At 39.1% G+C, this 22,295-nt stretch overlaps 1 protein-coding gene across 2 annotated transcripts in view; it reads left to right on the forward strand.

Moving 5' to 3' along the window:
* LOC139694955 (transducin-like enhancer protein 4) overlaps positions 1 to 3,995 on the forward strand; it is a 485,346-nt gene extending 481,351 nt beyond the window's left edge. For both annotated transcript variants that reach the window (XM_071593486.1, XM_071593487.1), the window contains exons 18-19: positions 661 to 1,104; positions 1,600 to 3,995. In XM_071593486.1, coding sequence (XP_071449587.1) covers positions 661 to 1,104; positions 1,600 to 1,707 — 552 coding nt within the window. In that variant the 3' untranslated portion in view covers positions 1,708 to 3,995. The remainder of the gene's footprint in view (positions 1 to 660; positions 1,105 to 1,599) is intronic.
* The last annotated feature ends 18,300 nt before the right edge of the window (positions 3,996 to 22,295 follow it).

The following is a 22,295-nucleotide window of genomic DNA, read 5'->3' on the forward strand; positions in this document are numbered from 1 at the left end:
TTTGAATGAAGAAATAAATTAAATTGAAGAAAACACTTTGATATAGTGTGTTATATGCAGAGGAAATGTTATTCAGCAGTTGGCATAATCTCAGTACTAATGCCAAAATTTTCACCCAAGATTTTACCGTACTTGCAAAATTGAGCATTTTACATTTTTGCTCTTCAAAGAATACTGTGTGTTATACTTGCCAAAGTACATGACAACACAATAAGGTAGTCATAAAATCCAAGAAGGATTAAATTACAAAAATTAAATCAGTTTTTGACTCCGCCAGCACTTAAACTGATGTTGACTTCCATAGAATTTTGCACTCAATAAGTTAATGCAGTTGTTTTTCATTGCATTTGGCCTGATATTGTTTGCCATCAGTCTAAAATTTCAAAAACATGCATCTCTCATTCAACGCCGAATGATTAATCATTTTGAAATCAAAAGCTGAGTAAAATATTTGAAAATTATGATCCATCATCACATATCTGCCCAAAAACATTTCCATGTCACCAAAGCATTTATGATGACAGACCAGAATACTTTATTATCGCATAAATGCTGTGGTATCAATGCTACATTGAGTATACCTCCATTAATTAAAATTACACGTGACTGTGCAATTTGAATTTGGTCCTTTAAGTATTTTAATGAAAACATTTTCCACAGGTGTGCTTCAGCTGTTGCAGCGATGGCAACATAGCTGTTTGGGACTTGCACAACCAGTCCCTTGTGAGACAATTCCAAGGTCACACGGATGGAGCTAGCTGCATTGATATCTCAGCCGATGGAACCAAACTTTGGACTGGAGGTCTGGACAATACTGTCCGTTCATGGGATCTGCGCGAGGGAAGACAACTCCAGCAACATGATTTCACATCACAGATATTCTCCCTTGGATACTGTCCAACTGGAGAATGGCTGGCTGTTGGCATGGAGAATTCCAATGTTGAAGTTCTCCATTGTGCGAAGCCCGACAAATACCAGTTGCATCTGCATGAGAGCTGTGTTCTTTCTTTAAAGTTTGCTGCCTGTGGGAAGTGGTTTGTCTCGACGGGGAAGGACAATTTGCTCAATGCATGGCGCACACCATATGGGGCATCTATATTCCAGGTTGGTGTCAAATCTTGTTCAGCGTGACCTCAGTCAAAGGATTATTTTTTTGATGAAGGCCCATGATCCTATATTTATGATGTTTACACTTGTTAATTTTTTGAAAGTAAAATTAAAATATGTCCGTTCAAAATGGCATTGATGTCTAATTTTAAAATCTATACTTGGGTCTAACATTATCACCATCATAGATAGGGCTTTAAAGTTTAGGGTTACCAAGACATTGGCAGTTTCACTGAAATGATTACCAGAGCTGACCAAACAGCTGATTCCCAAAAAGAAATTTTCTAACATACCATTTCTAATGGTTTAAATACATGTTAGTAATTATAACCAAAATACAAATGGTTGAGAAATATCTTCCTTGTATGTTTGAGCTCACATATTGCTGTTGAATATTGTTTATCACAGCTTGGGACTTTTTGCATTGCATAATCATTTGCCTATGGCTAAGGTTTTGTGAAATCCTAATCATATTATGTTGCATTGTTTCAGTCAAAGGAATCCTCATCCGTTTTGAGTTGTGACATCTCCGCAGATGATAAGTACATTGTAACAGGATCAGGTGATAAGAAGGCAACAGTTTATGAAGTCATCTACTGACCCCCGGGACATAGAGGTGGCACCATGAGGGACCACAAAAAGCTGTAAATACATTGTTCACCATTTGCGACATCAAGTGGTTCATTTTTTGGTGATAGGGTTGTGCTTTTCAGACTGCCACATGAAAACGTCAACTTTGTTTCTCTTTGTATAATGATCCCCCCTCAGTGTGTTTGTTGATGCAGTTCAGAAGTGAAAAATAGTGGTTTAACGAATTACTAGTGAACTCTTTGGGATAATGAGAATTGAGAGGTGAAATAGGAAGAGCAAGGGAGAGAGAGAAAGAGGTGTACATTTCTGCACAGTGTGTGTTTCAGTGAGGTGTGTTACTTAGGGACAAGTGTGGTGGAAATTTCTTGATGTTGTAAGTGCATTTATTTCAATGACTTGAGCACTTTCAACTGGATAGCTCCATCAACACAGTGAAACAGCTTGAATTTTAAGTTCGGTTCACACAAACTTTTCTCAGAAACAGAGCATGCAGTCTTATGGGAAGTGAATGAACAAACCATGACAGTAGTGCTTTGAGGACACTCCTCATGTCTTTTGTAGACTTTTGAATGGAATTCTGATCTTCTTTGCGTGTGTAAATGACATATTCCATTTCGGACAAACATTGGAGGGATTATAGAACATTAGAGTTCATACTGTTCATGTTTGTTTCATGGAGGTTAAATTATAACCCTCTTTAAGTATCTGTTCAAATTAGTCTTATTAGGGTTCACTGGTTGCAAAAGAGTGAAAACTTAGTTTTTGTGCATTTTTATTATATCAAAGGTAAATTTATGTTATGTCATATACATGCCAACTTTTTACAATCAAAAGAAAACCTAATGATTAGTGAAACTTTTACATGTATGAAACAATTGATTTAAAGTCTTAAATGATCTTTCAATAGAAGTGCATCTGTACCTATAAGTGTATGTCAGGGACAAATAACAGTCTAAGTCTTATTTGCTTCCAATAAGAAATGGATTTTAACATACCTCATATGGCCAATTGATATTAAATGAAGATTTAAAACCACACTTATGTCAATGTTTTAAGTTTGCTATTTGCTTTGTTCCCCAAGGAATACGCCAATCATTTCATGCACTCAGAAATAATAATGAAACAAAACGTTACATTGAATCTGTAAATCTCTGTGCCGACTCTTTTTTTTATTCTCTTTCAAATTTTCCTATGGGAAAGGAATTTGGCAGAGGATTAAATTATTTTTTTATTTATTATCGTTCTTCTGTAGTTATACAATTTGCATATCAATACTTTATTTCATGCTTTCAAGTATTGTAGCTTGTTAAATTGAGTCAAGTGTTCAAGAAATGTTTAGCAGCATGCATCTGGAAAGTATACATGACATGAAAAGTAAATTTAATAATTTTATCAAAACTCCAGATAAATATTATATCAAATCTTGGAATAACAGCTACGTGAAAAAGTTAATACTAAATGGATAGTGAAGTTTCAAAGATTCACAAGCCTATTAATTTGATTTAGTTTTTTTCCTGTATCATATCACGCTTATAAATTACCGGCAATTTGTTTTCAGGTGCTCTTTTATTTCTAATATTTGCTCTGAAATTATTTAAGTTGAATATGTTTTCACTGCCTGAAAGCTTATTTGTTGCATTTGTTCTTTCATGTTTCCTTTGTTCCTCATTTTTTACCCATTACATAGAGAGCTTGATTTAGCCTACCTTACGTTGTGACAACCTGATTTTATCGAGGCCATCTGAAAATCAGTTTAATATTTTTCTATATCAGAGTCACTAAATACATGATTTTTGTCCCTTAACACACATGCTGTATACTTGCAGCTAGTTTTAGGGGAAGGCCTGTGATCATTTCTGCACTCAAAACACTAGAAACGAGTGTTCTACCTCACAACCATTCACTTCTTTTAACAGCCTGGAAGGAGAAATGAATGTTGTCTTGTCATGCCCTTGTTATTTGTACTAGAATTATTTTATGGCAGTTGGTTCAATGAGTCTTCAGAAATACTATGGTAAACATTTTTATTTGTGATGAGCAAATTCACAAAATTAAAGTGTTATGAACAAACCCATGAAAATTGAAAGCTAATCTTTGTCAGCGCAAAATTTTTTAGCAGCTTACTGGAAAAAATAGTTTTCTTTTTTACAAAAGACTATGAGTTAAAAATGTCTTCATTATTTTCACTCGAAAAGTATGTTTCATGGTTTAAAATTATTTTCTCTCAAATCAACTGAAGAAATCCATTTATTTTATTTAATTTACATATGATAAACATTTTGTACTCTCTGTGTATACAGATTTTCTTTGCATGTGTATGACAGTCTTTGTGAATAAAAATATGAATACACATGATCGTTGTGCATTTTTCTTCATTAGTTTTCCCATCCATACTTGTGCTTCCCTGGTTGTGTAATGCTCAGTGTAAAATAAATTAACCCTAAATCACATAAAACCTTAATTCTTTGATGTCCAATGCAAACCAAATGCATGAAGTGTTGCAGATGGTGGCTGGGAGGAAGGTGGAGTCATACATTTAACGCAAGTGGCACATCTAATTGGAGCTGAAATAAATTATTGAACGCCCCCTCGCCGCAGCGTCAACTTCCCCCCCCCCCTTGCCTACCTTGCTTTTACTTCTTTAATCGGCCGCTGCACTTCGTAGCAACTAAATTGTGATCAGCCCGCATCCGCTCTCGGATGCGGACTGATCGCAAATTGATCACACTGCTCCTAAATCTTTGTCTAACCAGAATAGAATATAATCTAACTAATGCCTTTCTGAGTAACCCAGCATTTTCCATGCATAAATACGTCTTTTTGGGTGTCTAAACTAAGTGTTGGTGATGACTAACCCCTGTCTCATGCAGAATCCAATTTCTTTCTCCCCGCGGTCATTCCACTTACCTAAACCGTAATAGCCTACCTCATAACCATCTTTTCCTTCACCTACTGTTGCATCCTAATCCCTCATCACTATAAAATACTTCCCTCCGGGAACATCCGCGATTTTATCCTTTAACTGATCGGATACCCTATCGACTTCTCCTTATGATTGCTTGGTGACTTGTATAAGGTGTGAGCAAAAAAAGCCAGGACTGATTTTATAACTTATTTATTTTGACGGATGCGGCTTAACCGAACTTGTCGCCCTTTAAGTACATGTCTTGGCTGACGACACACCTTTCCCAACGTTTCTTCCAGCTCTCGAACCCTGCCTGGTAAGCCGCCTTAGTGATCCTCCTCAGGTCCGCCGTACAATTACTTTTAATGATCGCAATAGAGTCGAATCGGCGCCCTTTCAAGGTTGATTTTAACTTTTGAACCAAAAAAAGTCTGATGGAGCCACGTCTGGAGAGTAGAGTTCTGCGGGATCACGGAAGTTCCGGTTCTGGCGAAAAACTCAGTTACGATCAGCGCCGTGTGAGCTAGCGCGTCATCGTGGTGGAAACGCCATTCATTGTTTCTCCACATGTCCGGCCTCTTTCGGCTCACTGTGACCCCCAGCCCCTTCATTACCTTTAAGTGGAAATCTTTGTTGACGGTTTGACCTTGAGGGACGTATTCGTAATGAATCACCCCTTGCCAAACGAAGAAACACACCAGCATGACCTTCACATTGGACCGGGACATGCGAGCTTTCTTGGGTCGCGGAGAATGAGGACCTTTCCACTGAGAAGACTGGGCCTTTGTCTCAACATCATAACCGTAAACCCAGGTTTCGTCACCGGTTACGATAGTTAAAAGAAACTCTGGGTCGTCATTGGCTCGATCCAGAAGTTCCTGACAAATGTCCACACGTTTTTGTCTCCGTTCATCAGTCAGCACCCGCGGGACGAATTTTGATGCGATGCGCGTCATGCCCAAAATGTCTGTCAAAATTGTCGGACAGGATCCTAAACTAACGTTCACTTCCTTGGCTATCTCCCTAACAGTTGAACGGCGATTTGCCCGCGCCAAATCGTTCACCAATTTGACATGGTTGGGGTCTGTCGAAGTGGGAGGCCGCCCCGTTCGCGAATCTTCATCTGTCGAGGTTTTGCCCGATTTAAATCGACTGTACCGCTCAAAATACTGGCTTCGACTCATGGCTTCATCAACAAAGGCTTGCTGAATCATTCCAAATGTCTCCGTAGCACTTTTGCCAAGTTTTAAACAAGATTTCACGCACACACGCTGTTCCTCTAGCTCCTTCATTGCTGCCGTTGCACGTGTCGACGAACAGGTTAAGACACGTACCGGTGATGCTGCGTAACGACTCGACGTAAAGAAACACAACACTTCTCGATTAAATTATCGATTGCATAAATTGGAAGGACGTCTCTTTAGCAGTGATGTGTAAAATGTATTATTTCCCCCATCGTACTATGGTAGAAGAGATCATGTCAATAAAATTAGAGAGATCAAGTGTAGAATAGATGGATTTAAGATGTATTTTTTCCACGAATGGTAAGGGATAGAAAAACATTGTCCGACCGCAGTGCCATTTCTTCGTCAATACTAGCATTCAGGTTTTCGTTATTCTTGCTTCCCGGCTGGAAAGTACGCGCCGACAGTCTTCGAGATGGCTAGGCGCCTCTTAGGTATAAAATCACGACTTTAATGATAAACAAAGTATTCCCTCCACCGCAGAATAAATTTGGACCTCCTCGATAAATAAAAAGGTGATAAACCTGTAGGGATATTCGAGGGGAGAGAACCTGAACACTATAAACCAGATTAAATGAAAGTAAATATTTTGAGTAAAAAAGTAAATTAATAAATTAAGGTAATTACCAAATGTCATCAATAATCTCTAGTTAAGAAAACAGCAGTGCCATCGAAGAATTAAAGACTTAATATTTAAATATACTTAGATATTTAGATTAAATACATTATACCGGCATAGGAAATACGCCTAAAATGCCTAATTGAGCCTCTCACCGGAATGCTTCAATGGCCAAATTCCTGGAGATTGCCGATAGAAATGGCAACCATAAATATGCGGTTCTCTCAAAGTCCTTTGGGGCAACCTAAATAGTGATAACATATGCTCTGTGTTTTGGCGCCGAGACATACAGGTACTCCTCGCCTAGTTTTAAGTACAAAGTTTCGCCGAAAATGACTAGCAATTCTCTGACCTTAACTCTCTCGCTTCCGATAAGACAAGAAGTGTCACGCTGAACTAAGGTCGATCCTAATTTTGATTAACAAGCCATAATGAAGTGTATCAATTGTTTCCATATGTCGGTGGGCAAAGGGCATGTAAGGGCTTAATGGTCTCTATGCTCTCACATTCAGACTAATATGCTCTCACTTGTACGTGTAGAGTACACTGTGAATTCTGATTTTGATTGCATTGTAATGGGCAAAGCACGATTGTTTTCATTTCGTTCTTCGTATTTCATTGGAGTGTTCAGAAACGTTATGCTCGGTTTTTTAAGCGATGACTTTGACGGGCCAAGTGAAAGAATTTCCCACTTCCCAGGTCCCACTTCCAATCTCCTTTCGAAATACATTAACGTGACGAACGCCAATTGATAGGCCCCGGATACCCGTTTTAACGAAACCCATGGCCGAAGAGGAATATTACTCCTTGGTTCATAGCGGATTTCCAAAACCGGGTTGGGAACCAGAGCGCTCACCCGCAGGGATCCCCTTCTCTCACTTCAGTCTCCAGGCGCGGCAAACACCCATGTGGCTCGCAGGCTGGATGGTATGGCCGTATGGAGACAGTTTATCCATTAGACTGTTCGGAAGTATCCCTTTCTAACTAGGGGTTAGTTCTCGGGTATGTCTCCCCGCCTCTTTAGCTCGCTCTCGTGCAAAGCCCTGCGAAGATACTTGAAATGCGCACTTGAGGAATTGAAATGGGCTAACTATTCCCTCCACCTCCTTTACCATCGTCCCAATTCGATTTCACTCTCTCTTGTGTGAAGTCTCACACTCAAAAAACCCCCCTAGCCTCCCCAGCCTTCCCCCCAAAGTCCCCCCTTACTTGCCAATGGGCATTGGGTCTCGCCAGTTTGCTTTGAGAGCCGGGATGAGCCAGCCGTTCGTTCGTGGAACCCGCGAGTGCAAAACGTCGAGCTACTCCGGTCGAAATCACGAGCAGCTTTACAGGTATATCATTGGTGAGTGGCGATTTCATACTAACCCACGTAAAAACGCACAGTGGCAGATTAGGCCTCTTCATAACCGTGTTCAGTGTATCAAGTTTCTAATTGTCAGGTTTCGATTATTTAGCTCTTAAGGCCACTTTCCAAAATTGACGGTTGCATGTTGGTGCGTATGTAGTCAGACTAAAAAAATTATTTTTAAATTGTTTTCTCTTGCTGGCATCCGTATATACATGCACTGAGCAAAGGGTATAAGTACGCCGTAAATCCGATCTTCAGCTTGGCTCAATTGTCGTTGGTTATTGTCCTGGGGATGTATTAATGATGGTTCCGCAATTGTCATCACTGGGGATCGGGATGGTGCGGTGGGTAACATACTGGCTTCCCGCCCAGAGGGTCCTAGATTGAATCCTAAAGGCGGCAGGTATTTTTCTGTGGTGTTTCGATCCCTACGACGGTGCTTTGTGGAGAGCACTTTGGTGAGTACACCGTCCATCGTTCGGGGCATTTAACTGCGGACCCCTTGGCGCCTTTCGTTAAGGGCGGACTACTGCCGAAGTCTGGTTTCTCTCCACCCTTCCTCCTTTCTCATCCACCCCTAATGGCGCAAATGACCTCTGCTTTCGGCCACCTCCCCTAAAATTACAAATAATGTCGATCCTCGGCAATACTGGGGTTGCAATCACGGCCGCGGTAGCTTCCAATTCGTGTGTGCGCTCACATTGAAATTTCAATTTGTGACGTCCAATTCTGCGTCATTGTTGACGCTCCACAATTTATAATCTGATTATTTTCTGGTCTACCCCTCGCTTGGCATGAGATTCGAAATGGGGAGGGACTGCAGATTCGATCGTGTGATGGCAAAAGATTTTGAGATACCACTTCTTAAATATGTAGTATGTACTCGGGCGAGTTTATATAGATTTTTTGTATTAAAATGACCAGGAAATTTATTAATTATATATGACACTTAAGGTGCAGTTACATATTCAAAAAGCCCATGTTGAAAGCATCACATCTTTGGAAAAATAATCCAAAAAGTAACCAAAGAAGCCCAATATGTAATCATCCCAATGATCATTGTTGATATCATATTATGCATTGAAAAAAGTCATTTTTAAAATTTCATCATTAAATTTAATAAATCTTAAGATGGAAATTCAGTGTGCAATTATTTTAACTGGGAGGTGTGGTAGCCAAGGGATTAGATAATTCAGTTTAACTCTGAAAGACCAGGCCCGATTCCTGGTGACTTTGGAAAATTCCCAGCATCACCATAATTCTATTATTTTTAGGGCACTCAGCATGCGGACCACGGGCAGCCCAAGGAAATGAACTGCTTCATTTCCATTCCTTAATTTTGGCATGATGCCCTAATTTGCCAAACACCTTTGCCACCGGGTGCGAGGTATGCTGTCCTAATCCTCCCTCACATCCCCTCCCCGTTTCAGGCAGGCATCATAGTCTCCCATTATGCTTGCTCGCTCTCCACTACTTCCCGAACCCGCATCTTCCAGATCTTCATTCCCTGCATTCCTCCATCTCACCTTTTTGGCTACATTGCTTCTCTTGAGTGGGGCATGAGTTTAGCTCTCTGGAAGCATTCTGTTCATGGCTGTGGAGGGAGGACGAGGAGTGAATGTCTGAGTGAGGGAAGATTGAGCTGCTCCAGTGGGTCAATGGAATTACTGAACACTGCTCCGCGTATTGCAGGTGGGCTTGAATGAGATTCACCAACTATTGCCGTCAATTTATATCTTGGTAATCAATCCAAATGGATTTTTTGGAAGATGACAATGAATGCACAGCTCACGATAAACTCTCTTAGCCCACTTGAAACTAGAGAATCCAGGGATTGGGAACATTCAAATCCTATCTCTGACCTCAAATATTGGCAGCTAGTGTATTGGCTTCCCATGCTGAAGGCCTGGGTTTGAATCACAGTGGTGACCTAACTTTTCTAAGATAAACTTTCTACGATAACTTTTCTAATTTTGTGACCCCTTGACATCTTTCACTTATAGTAGACTAATGCTGACAATAGTTTCCTCTCCTCACCCCCATTCCCAGATTGAAATCCAAGGGTATTTATTCGAACACAAGTAGGGCTAATCATGAACTTCTACCTGAAATATTGGTCATTGAGATGAACCTACTTGGTTATCCGTGTTTGTTTTTCTTCAAATGGTCAATGAGGCTCTAAATGAAATTTTTCCGATATTTCTAGCAGGTCAGAGATGTATCACATCCAGTGTGCCTATCTGTGGAAGTTATGTAGCTTCTTTTTCACCAGAAATCTGTCGGCCCAAATGTTTGTACTGGTGACAGCTTGCACCATGGTTTGTACCATTCCACCATCCTTTTATTTCTATGTACAAAGTATTTTCACATTATTATGCCATCTTCAGGTATGTGTGAACAAATATTCCTACTACTACAGGATTACAAATATAGATTAACACCCAAGATATAACATGGAGAACTGCAGTACTTGATTGCATTTGTTTATGTTTTTGGTAGTCATCTTGGGAAAGATTTGGTGGGTATGATTTTAAAGAACAAATAATAGATTGAGTAAACCAAAATTTAATGAATTTTCATAATGTTGAATTTCAAAGTAATTGAAAATAGTGTCACTTACAACAATGAAATCACTATGTATTTGTTTCTAAAATTAAAAAGTTTTAATGGTAAATTACTTTCACATAAATATTGAACAATTTAAGGGAAAAAAAATTCAGAAAAAGAATTAATAATAGTTCAATCACATAGAACCAAAAATATGGAGATTTTTGAACCAAATTTTCCTAGTTCCGCAACTTGTTCAAGTTTTTCTTTGTTGCCTAGACACTCACACTGTTCATGTGATTGAATGATACTTTTTTTAATCACGAACACCCCCATGCTGCCACCCCTCCCATTGTTGTACTCTCCTAAATTTGTACTTCCTAGTTAGAAATATTGATGGACCTCAACTTTTACCTCAAGCCTAGAATGGACGCCACTTTCAAAGAAACTGTTTTTTGATGTCTGCAACATCTCCTATTCATCATCGGCATAACTTTGTCACCATTTGTGTGCTCTCAACTGAAAGAAGCCATGCCCTGAAGTGTGCTGGACCACATGGTGTGCTGAGGCAGGAGGGGGGATGGAGAATAGAGCAAGGTTTACACTGCAAGTATTGACGTAAGGTATTTTAAATCTTTATATATTATATCCAGTCTGTTAAAATTTGGAGATATTTGACTTCAACATCTTTGCTGTGCAAGACATGGTAAGTGATATTTGTAGTTAGTGGCATGTCTCAAGCCAAACGTGACTATTTGTTCTTCAATAAATGGAAAAAATTTCATTTTAACATTCAAATTTTTGAGTTTTCTTTTTTTTTCTTGAATGAATCTATCAATCAAAGAAAAACTTTTCCAACTCAATCTCATATTTTCCTTTAACTTGTTGAATGTGAGTCATCTAATGTGCTCTGTAAAATGGTTTTCGTTGAACCTTGGCATAAATTTAAGTTAGAACACAGGTGTGGTAATGTCTTTGTCTTTTAATTTATTTTAAAAAGCCCAACAAAGCTTATGTTGATTGAGGGATTGTGGTTAGGGTGTTTCTCTCTAATGAGTTCAAGGATGAGTTCTGAGGAATATAGGAGCTGGTTAGGGTGAGTTATTTTTAGAAAAAGGTGAAAATAATCAGTGTGTATATTAAATTCAATGGCCATCTTGGACCTATAGTGATGATGTGAAGATGGTGTCTCTGGTTTTCTTTAGTTTTGGTGTTTGAATTTTCCCTTCCACGAGTTGGTGGGCATCCTCTGTTGAAACTCATAGCTTATTTGTATGATTTCGGTAAATTGCTTGTTTTTTCAATGTCTGTCTCTGTGTTATTGCAAGTGACAGTTGAGTTCTGTATGAATGGGCAATGTAAGACTTGCCGCGTTAAGACTCACTCACGGACCCTTAAGGGAGACAGACGTGTTTTCAAGCAGCGCATTAGCGACCGCTCGAGAGGATTAGTGACCGCTAGAAGGCACACTCCCTTGGGCGAAATGGGAAAGGGCATGGCGGTGGATGTAAAGTGTATTATTTGCCGTAGAAAATTGAGAAATGGAGTCCAGTGTAGTGGGTGTTGCTCTTGGTACCACTTTAATTGCTCTAAGAGTAAACTGGAGGATTGCGTGAGTGATAATTGGCAGTGCAGTAAGTGTGAAAGTCAGAAGAATCGAAGAGGTTTAGAAGAAAAAGAGGAGGTAATTGAAAAGCTGCAAGCGGATTTAAACATCGCTCGTAAGACAATTTTCAGTCTTTCCGCTGAAAATGAGGGACTGAAAGCATCATTAACAGAGATGAGGCGGCGGGTGAAACAGCAAATCGAAGATGATCTCCACTTTGTCCGAAGGTGTGATAAGAGGAAACCGGAAGATTTAAGGCCGACCAGAAGTGGAACAAGCTCATGTGACGCGGATGCCGATCGGGCTGGAGGAATACGGGAAAGCATCCTACGGAGAGAGCAGCCAAAGAAGCGAGGAGATGGAAGGAAGGATAGGATAAACGTGAGACCGAAGAGGGAAGTGCTTCCGATGAGGGAGGTCATAGTGTCAAGGGAGGGGAGGTCTCTTGGTGATCCAGGGCCACCCAAAGTGAAAATATTTGGTGATTCCATAATACGTTTCGTTGGAGATTGTGGCGATAGTATCAATGGAGGCGTTCAGTGTTTTCCGGGGATAAGAGTGGAACAATTGGACAATAAAATAGCTAATATGGCTAGTGATGGTGATGAAAGTGTTGTCATAATTCACGTAGGGACAAATGACGTAAAAAGTGCTAAGTCAGAAGACCATCTAATCGGTTTTATTTGGGATTTGGCGACCTCGGCCAAAAATAAGTTCAAAAGTGCTCAAATTGTTATTAGTGGAATTCTTCGTAGAAGGGACATACATTGGAAGAGAATTGACGCCATAAACGAAGGAATAGAGTGGGTTTGCGTGCAACAAAGTCTGACATTTGTGGACCCGAATTGTTGGGTCGGTGATAGACACTTGGGCCGCGATGGAGTGCATTTAAACAGGAAGGGATCCCTGGTTTTGTCAAATCTGTTTAAAAATGTCGCACTAAAGCTCAGTGAGCAGGGAAACCTGTAATGGGCACAAGAGGTGGACCTCGCAATACCGAAGGAAAGGAAGGTAAGGGCTTAATAGTTTTGCAGGTAAACTGCCGAAGTATTCTAAATAAAGTATGCCATTTCGAGACGTTAGTTGATGCATGTAATCCGGATATTGTGATAGGTACGGAGTCGTGGCTAAGTGATCATATTATGTCAAACGAGATTTTTCCCCAAAATTTGTCAGTTTACAAAAGGGATAGGGATGGTCGTGGAGGGGGGATATTTATATGTGTAGATAAAAACCTAATAAGTACATTCGAATGGGTAAGAGATGATTGTGAGATGATGTGTGTTCACGTTAAAGGTAGGAATGGAGGGAAAATTTTAAAAATAGTTGCTATGTACAGAAGCCCCAACGAAGGGATGTACGCAGTCGAGGTATTAGCAGACATATGCTCGGCTAACCCTGAGGATCACACCCTCATAGCGGGTGACTTGAACCTTCCAGGTATTCAATGGTCGGCAGACGAGGTCACGGTGGGGGGTGGGAAGGCCCAAGAAATCGTAGTAGTAGTTTTGAGGGGAGGCGACCGACAGCTAAGGTCATTTGCGCCATAGGGGATGGATAGGAAAGGATGAAGGGTGGAGAGAAACCCGGCGTCGGCATTAGCCTACTCTTTACGAAAGGCGCCAAGGGGTCCACAGTTTAACGTCCCATCCGACGGACGGCGTACTCACTCAAAGTGCCCTCCACAAAGCACCTCAAGTAGGGATCGAGATACCTATGAAAAATATTCAACACCGCCGGGATTTGAACCCGCGCCCTCAGGGTGGGAAGCCAGTACGTTAGCCCCCGCACCATCTCGATCCCCAAGAAATCGTTAGTCGTCTTATAAACGAGGAGGGTTTTGTACAGATGGTGGAAAAACCCACGCGCGGGGGAAACATCCTCGACGTCATACTTGTGAGACCGAAAAAGTGGGTAGGGGAAGTCGATGTCCTTCCGGGAATAAGTGACCATTCAGCTGTGCGTATATATCTAAACTGGGAGAGGGCTCAGTATAAGGGGCTAGTAAACAAAAAGATAGTTTGGCAATATAAACGGGGTGACAGGGAAGGGTTACAGACCTTTTTAAGGGAAAAATATTCAAAATGGGTAAGTGGTGGGCAGAATGTAGAAGAAATCTGGAAAACATTTAAGGGGATAATGGAGGAGGGATTAAATAAATTTGTCCCGAAAAAAATTCTTAAAGAAAATACTGATCCAGAATTCTACAACCGCAAAATTAGATCCTTGAAGAAAAAACTGAGAGTGATTCACAAAAAACGGAACGAGAGCTCGGAATGGCTCATAATTTACAAAAAATTAGTTCGTGAATTGAATAGAGAAAAGAAAATAGCCAAAGATAGTTTTCTACAGAAAATAATCGGGATAGATAATGGAAATAAATTTTACAAGTACCTCCGGAGGAGGAAAGGCAACAGGGAAAACATAATAGCTTTAAAAAAAGAGGATGGGACACTAATCGTTGATGATAAGGAAAAGGCTAATACGTTTAATAATTGGTATGCAAGTGTATTTAAGGTTATGGTAAATAAAAAGGATCCTGTAGATTCATCTCTGAGTCAACAAGGAGGCGAAAAAATATTAAATACCAAAAGTATTAAAACGACGAGCGCAGAAATTTATAAAAAAATTATGAAAATGAGGGCAAATAAATCAAAAGGGCCAGATGGTATCTCAATTGACTTGCTTAAATTGGGCGGTAGTGTAGTTTCAAATTATATAAATCATTTATTCAATGTTACCTTAAACAATAATGCCCTGCCAAATGCTTGGAAGGAGGCATATGTTACGCCAATTTTCAAAGGAGGAGATAAGGCACTAGTTGATAATTATAGACCGGTAAGCTTGACATCAGTTGTATGCAAGCTATTAGAAAAGATAATGGCTGATTATCTCTGGGACCTGTGGGAGAGTGAGAATTGGTTGTATAGTCGCCAATACGGTTTTAGAAAAGGGCACTCTTGTGAAACTCAGCTATTAGGGTTCTGCCAAGAAATGTTCGACCCTATGGATGCGGGAATAGAGGTGGATGCTATAATAGTCGACCTGTCAAAAGCCTTTGACAAAGTTGACCACGATCGCTTAATGCTTAAGATGGGCCAATTGCCACTACACACAGATGGAAGAGTAATCTCTTGGGTCAGAAATTTCATGGAAGGTCGAACACAAAGGGTAAAATTAGGAGAAGTGCATTCTGAAAAAGCAAGGGTAACATCGGGAGTCCCACAAGGAAGCGTACTTGGCCCGCTATTGTTTTTAATATATATAAATGATCTCCCAATAAATATTAATTCTCAGTTAAGACTTTTTGCAGACGACTGTATTATCTACAGGAAAGTCGAAAATGACAGACCGTGACAAACTTCAGAGGGACATTAATAAAATGGCTGATTGGGTGACAAAAAATGGGATGGATATTAATGTTAACAAATGCAAATCCATCACTTTTAGCAATAAGGTAAATGGAAACCATAGGGAATATAAATTCTCAGAAAATGTCATTCCTAGAAGTGATACTGTCAAATACTTAGGTGTATATTTAACTAAGGACTTAGGGTGGGGGCTAAATGTGGAGTACATCTATAAGAAAGCTTTCAAAACTCTTCATTGGGTAATGAGAAACCTAAAAGGGAGCGTTAGAGCAACCAAGGAGAAGGCTTATCAGACCCTAGTAAGACCAATTTTAGAGTACGCTTCTCTTGTATGGGACCCTCATGAAGAAGGGCATATTAAAAAACTGGAAAAGGTGCAAAGAAAGGCTGCCCGATATGTACTGGGGAAGCATAGGAGGATGGAGAGTGTGTCTGACATGCTAGAAACGCTGGGCTGGGAACCTCTAGAATCTAGAAGAAAAGTAAGCAGACTTTGTGGAATGTTCCGAATTTTGAAGGGGGAGAAAGCTTGAGCAGATCTTAGGAAAGAGGCGGGGAACCCAAATTTTATAGGCAGAAATGATCACAAATTTAAGATAAAATGCCGGGCACAGAGGACAAATAAAAAAAAATTTTCATTTCTAAATAGAACAATTGTTGAGTGGAACACCTTACCTGCAAAAATATTCGAGCCCTTTCCTAACAGTGTATACGAGGGTCATCCGGAAAGTAGTACCCGTTCGTGCCGCATGAAGTGCTGACGACGCGAGTAGCCGCTGGACGAGGTCAGATAGCTTCAGTGGCTTGTCTGCCTTCTCTGAGCCAAGTTGCGTGACGCTAGCATTGCCTGTGTTGTTTCTGTGATTGTTTACAATGTTTAAAAAAATTGAGAACGCCGCCAGTTGTGAAGTGAGGGCAGTGATTAAATTCCTCAATGCAAGAAACGTTCGCCCATGTGATATTCATCGCCAATTAAAGGAGGTGTATGGAGACAATGTAATGGACGAGTCGTCTGTTCGGCGGTGGTGTCGCAACTTCAACATGGGGAGGGGGAACACACACGACGATGAGCGTTCGGAGAGACCGTCTGTCATTACAGACCAACTGGTGAGCTCAGTTGACGAATTCGTGAGGAACGATCGGCGCGTCACAATTGATGACATCTGTGAGCATTTTCCCAATGTTTCTCGAACAATTGTTCATGAAATTGTTAAACACCATCTGCATTATGCAAAAATTTGTGCAAGATGGGTCCCTCGCATATCTCAATGAGCTGGCGGGGAAGGACTATGCAGCAGGAATACAGAAACTTGTCACACGTTATGACAAATGCCTTAATTTGCTTGGAGATTATGTTGAGAAGTAGTTTAAAGTATCCTCTTTCAAATAAAATTTTTTATGTTTGTTAATATTTACTTTTGTCTTTTTATTTCACGAACGGGTACTACTTTCCGGATGACCCTCGTACTTTTAAGCATAGATGTAAGGTATATATGTAAAAATTTGATTTATGTGTGGTGTATGGTATTATATGTTATAGCTTAATTTTTTTTTATGTATCTTTTTTTTTCTTGCTGGTTAATAGTTGTAAATGGGATGGGGATTCACTTGTTTTGTTAAAGAGATCATTGTTTGTCTGGTTTTATGTATTATATTTTGCAATTGTTTGGGACTTGTGTGCCACCTGACAGTGTCTATTAGCACATGTGTATTTATAATAATAAAATAAAATAATCCATGCATGGATTACCTCTTACAGTTCTAGATTGTGTTCTACTTCTATCTCTTTGTAGTTCAACTTTGAACTCCAATTGCTTGATAAATTAACCTTTTGCCTTGCAAATGCCTCCTGTGATGTTTTTGATTATAAATTTCTTTGGATTAATTGCAAAATCGCTTTCAAACCAGATAGACCAAAGCAGTGGAAATCCAAAGACATCTAATTCATCATTTCCGTCATTTCCTAACTCTGTTACGGCAATTAACACCTTAAACCCTTCTGTTACCTATTTTCTTACCTCCATATCAGCCCTAGCCTCCTCTCTCCACATCTTTCTTTCAAATCTTTGCTTTTTTTCTCTGTGCTTGCCTATGTTTCATTACCTTGTTTTGTTCTTTCATATTGTCCAAGAAAGTTGGTTCACTTGCTGCAGTATCTCACTGAATGGTAATCTATAATGAAAAAGATGTTTTGTCTCTAAAGTGAGGTTTCCTGGAACTTGCATGTCTGCTTTGAAAGCAATAATTAATTAAAGCTTACTTCTTTTTAAATTTTACTGTTATTAACAAACTCCACTCCCACTGACATTTATGCAGACTTGCCTGGAGTGAAAATTATTACTTTATCTGAGTTGAGAGAAGTATTCAATTGTTGCGTGGTTGGAGGCTGCAACATCATTGGTGGGAGCATAGTACAGAATGAGCGAGTAGTATTCGGTTAAGGAGTTTTTTATTTAACCCTTAACAAGCAATGGGGCTCAGGCACTGGGGAGTAGGGACGAGCTGGCAAGGCTGGGCATCTCTGGTGTGGTCGTAGGAGCCTACGACCAACTGACTCAGGGTAGCAGGTGAGGAATCAGGAAGGGAAAGAGTCCCTGCTTCAGGAGCGTCTCGCTTTATATAACATCGCGCCTTCGGGGGGAGGGACTTCTGAGTCACTACATAGTAGCAACATTGTAGCAACAAGGGAATTGGGTAGCGACATTGTCTTGCCTTGGTTTCCAAGAAACCAGTGCTACATCACCATACATTGCTGCTGGGGGGCACTCCTTGGGAGAGTCAACTGATAGTGGGGGTTTCTCAGAAACCCACACTACACAATCTTACTTACCAAAATGAATCATTGAGTTTTACAAATCAGTTATGTCTATAGACCTTAATACTCGCATTCTTAGGGACCCATGGATTGTGACCACAAATGGGGCTTTGAAGGATTTTGTGGGATTGCCAGCTGGAATACTCTAAAAATGCTAATAGTTTTCAAGCAATTTGGATTTCAATCAGCATCATGGTTTGAATAATATCACAATTTAAAATATTTGATAAAAACCATTCAGACAATCCCAATTGCAAATTTACTGTCACTTCTAAGAGGGAAAAAAGTTCTTTGTTACTCCCAACAATACTTGCCTTGGATATATCCTCCAAAAGCATTCTTAAATGTTTTAGCACTAGAGTGCTATTTTATTTGAATATCTAAGGAACTGAGGGACATGACCCAAGTTATTTTGGTATAAGGCTGAATTGACAAGGCAGAAGGGAAGGTGCAAGACTTGACACAGAACTTTGGAGGTACCAAATGGGATGCAGTTGGTAGGGGACCTTCCCTATCACCGGTCATTTTTATCCATTCCTTCCATTTCTCCCTTCTATTGCATTTCCTATCTTCTTTAAGCCCCTCATCACCACAATTCATGGAGAAAACATTGGTGATAAACAGAGGATTGGTGCTGTTTGGTGTCACTACAATTGGATGACTGCAAGGAATATGATGATATATTTTCATAATGACTCTTTGACATAGGAAAGTTTTGACTTTAGATTTATAATATCCTCATTAGGAATCATGAATATAATTTCTGTGGACAGCCTTGTTCCCCTGAATACTGGTAAATTTCCACTAGGTAGGCCATTAATTGAAAATGTAAATGAAAAAAAATTAATGGTTGACCTATTCGGGCAACCGAGTATTTGCAGTAATTAAAAAAATTATTTGCAATCAGAATTAAACTTCAACAAGGTCTGATTTTGAAATTCATTGCAGTTTTAGCTTTGTTATAGTGATGTCATTGTAATGACATCATTCAACTGCTTCTGAATCCTGATTATTGCAGTATAACAGCAGTAAAAGCAAGCAATTATAGCGGTTGCATCTGGGCAGTATTCGGGGCAATAGGAGTCAATTTTTGAAGGAATTGGGTCTCATTATTGATTAAAAAGATTCAAATTAATAAGGATTGTTTATAACTGTATACCCACTGTTGAAAGTGCTCAATTACATTTTTTTTCATCCTTGTTCCAAATGTGCTCATTTGGTATGCTAACTTTTGTTTTTAATCATCATAAAAGGTATTGTTTACAGAAACTGAGTGTCAGCTTATAAACTAATTACCTCCAGCATGATGGTAAAGGAAGAAATCAAATGAACATATCATTGGGAGACGTGGGAGTCCAGGAGTAGTGCTGGACTGCTGACTGGAGGGCACTGGTTCGATTCGAAGTAATGCATCTAAGGCACCTGGAGCTCCCCCAAGCTATTTTGGTTACCAGATCTTCCTGGGAACTGTAACCAGCCCAGGGAAAGGCACTGACCACCCTACCTTGATGCATGAATTTCACACCCTCTAGGGCTTAGTATTGAGTGAACTCTACAATCACTAACCAAACGAGACTTTTGGGTTGGTTACCGTAATTTTTTGTGTTTCATATCACAGTGGTGCCAGGCACCCAAGTATTTAGTGGTTTTTCATGATGTGGCTTGATTATTCTTTTGTTTTTTATAATTAGTAGATTTATCCCCATTTGATGTAATCCAATCTTTCTCATGAAACATGTAAATAAAGACTTATCCTATCTATTTGTGGAGGAATGAAATGTTTTAAAAAATATTTAATAGGCAGCCATTTATTTTTTAACTACCAGAAACCAGCTTCAACCGAGAGACCCAATGAAAAGAAAGGTAGGTTGTTACCTATGGTTGAAAATGTGAATTTCAGCTGATTAAATTGAAGTGTGATTTAATGTGTTAAATTATTCAAGCTGGAAAAACAGTAAACAAACAGATGACTTCATTGCAATAAAGTAGCCATAGTGAAGAATCTTTCATGGAGTGGCCCTATGAAATGGTCCTTTAAGACACATGAAACACAGAGCCGTAATCACTCGCTCAAATGTAGATGGCTTGCTTTCCTTTGGTCTTTATTTCAAATGTTTTGACAGTTGCCAGGTTTAAAGGGTTAATGTTCTCCAATCCTTTAAAGGCTTTTTTTCTCTCCTTTTTTTTCTCCTTTAGTTTCTCAAGGTCCAAATTCTTAATCTTCAAACTGGATAATTGAATCTGAATGGAGTGTAATGAAATATGAAGAGCATTGATTACATTTTGAAGTAGTCTAGCATTATCCACTCCTACTTTGAGTCACATTCTTTGTTTTCCCAAAAAATTTTCATTAAATTAAGATTAAAATCCTTCCATTGGTATAAGGTATTATCTAGTTCTGTAATTGGCAGGTAAATCTGGTCCAATAAAATACTGTTCATAAAGAGTTTTGATCAACAGTTACTCGATTCATAATCCTTATTTTGATGTCAGATTCCATTCAAATCAAAACTACTCCTAAATTATAATCTTTTTATTTTAAATTCCTTTGCATCTTATTTTCATTTGATTGCTACATTTTCCTATTTTTTTCACATAGGTCTAATAATATTTATATTAATCTACCAGTAGAGGTAGGTTTATCATGAAAACCAGCTACCAAACAGTATAGCGACAACTTCCTTACCTCACCTAACTAAAAAACCCAGCATTCACCACTGCAATAGACCACTCTTCGATTTATGCACAACTCCTTATTCTATTGTCTAATACACTAATACTACCCCTGCCTCGCCTAAGATTCTTCCATCTTTTACAATTTTCAGCACCCCATCGCTAATCAAGAAGTTCTGCATCCACCTTTCCTGCCAGATTACTCGCAGCTATCCTCTCTCTCTCATGATTCATACGGCTCTCTAGTTAGTGGGCTAATAATATGCAGTTGGGAAATTTATTACAATCTAAATTCCTTATGCCTGTGCAACTAAGCAAATTAATTTTAATTAGGGTTTTAATGTTAATCCCATTGATAGGTAAACATAAATAATGGCAGAATATGACGTACTAAGTGGTGTATAGATAGTAGTTTGCAAAGTTAATATTCTGGTACAATTGAAAGCATACATAAGTTTTTATATGTAATGGTGTAAGAGAGTAAATTATTCCACCAACATTTTCTTGTAGACAAAATGTACTGTGAACATTTTTAAGTATACTTGATGTGAATTTGGATGAAAACCATAGAAAATTAATTGGAGATGAGGCAATATTATCCCTGAAATATCAGGGGCATGGGTCTTGTCACACCCAATGATTCTTTGGAAACAGGTTTTGTTTGCTGCATTGTTTAAGAGGAAATTAAGACTTATTTAGTTGACACTTTTGTATTGTATAATTTTGAAATTAATAAAAGTTTTGAATCTATTCTGGCATTAATGATTCACATGTATAATTAAAATATTAACTATTAGGACTGCAGTAATAAGAGCATGTGACGGTAACAACAGTGCAGTGTATGGCATTGTTTAGATTACCTGTACCATTGAAACTATGTTGAGATTAAGTTCTTGAGGAAGTTTTGGAAAATGCTATTATTAACTGATAGTGTTTTGGATCAAATGTTACTCTTCAATAGGCCGATTTCACTGGAGTAAAAAATTACTGAATATTAACTAGGAGATACTGCAATTATGTTCCATTCCGATACCAATCCATTTCTAATTTGAGCATTATCTAATATTTTATTCGCTAATATTTAAATATTACCTCTCTAATATTTAGATACATCATGAAGTTCCAGCACATTCTGTCTAAGAATGTGCGGAAGTAATCGGAAGGGTGCGTCATATTTTATATTAACCGCGCCCCAAGTTCGAACGAATCTTTTAAACCCAATTGCGAAATATACGATTCATTTTGCATGGCCATGTAAAAATTGAATTTCGAAATTACACGTTGGTGTTTCTAGTGGGAAAAGGTTGTACTAGAATGTGCAGGTATTTGAAGAGGTTTCAACTAGTGAAGGCATGCGCCATCTGTTGGCTAAACGCTCAACCAATCTATTAATTAATTTTTTTGTTCACTAATTTTCAGTTAATTGTCCCCAGAGATTTTGACGGTAGGTTCAGGATGCCGCGGGG

This window comes from Hetaerina americana, unplaced genomic scaffold (assembly GCF_022747635.1).
Source record: "Hetaerina americana unplaced genomic scaffold, ioHetAmer1.1.p SCAF_6, whole genome shotgun sequence".
Taxonomy (NCBI): domain Eukaryota; kingdom Metazoa; phylum Arthropoda; class Insecta; order Odonata; family Calopterygidae; genus Hetaerina; species Hetaerina americana.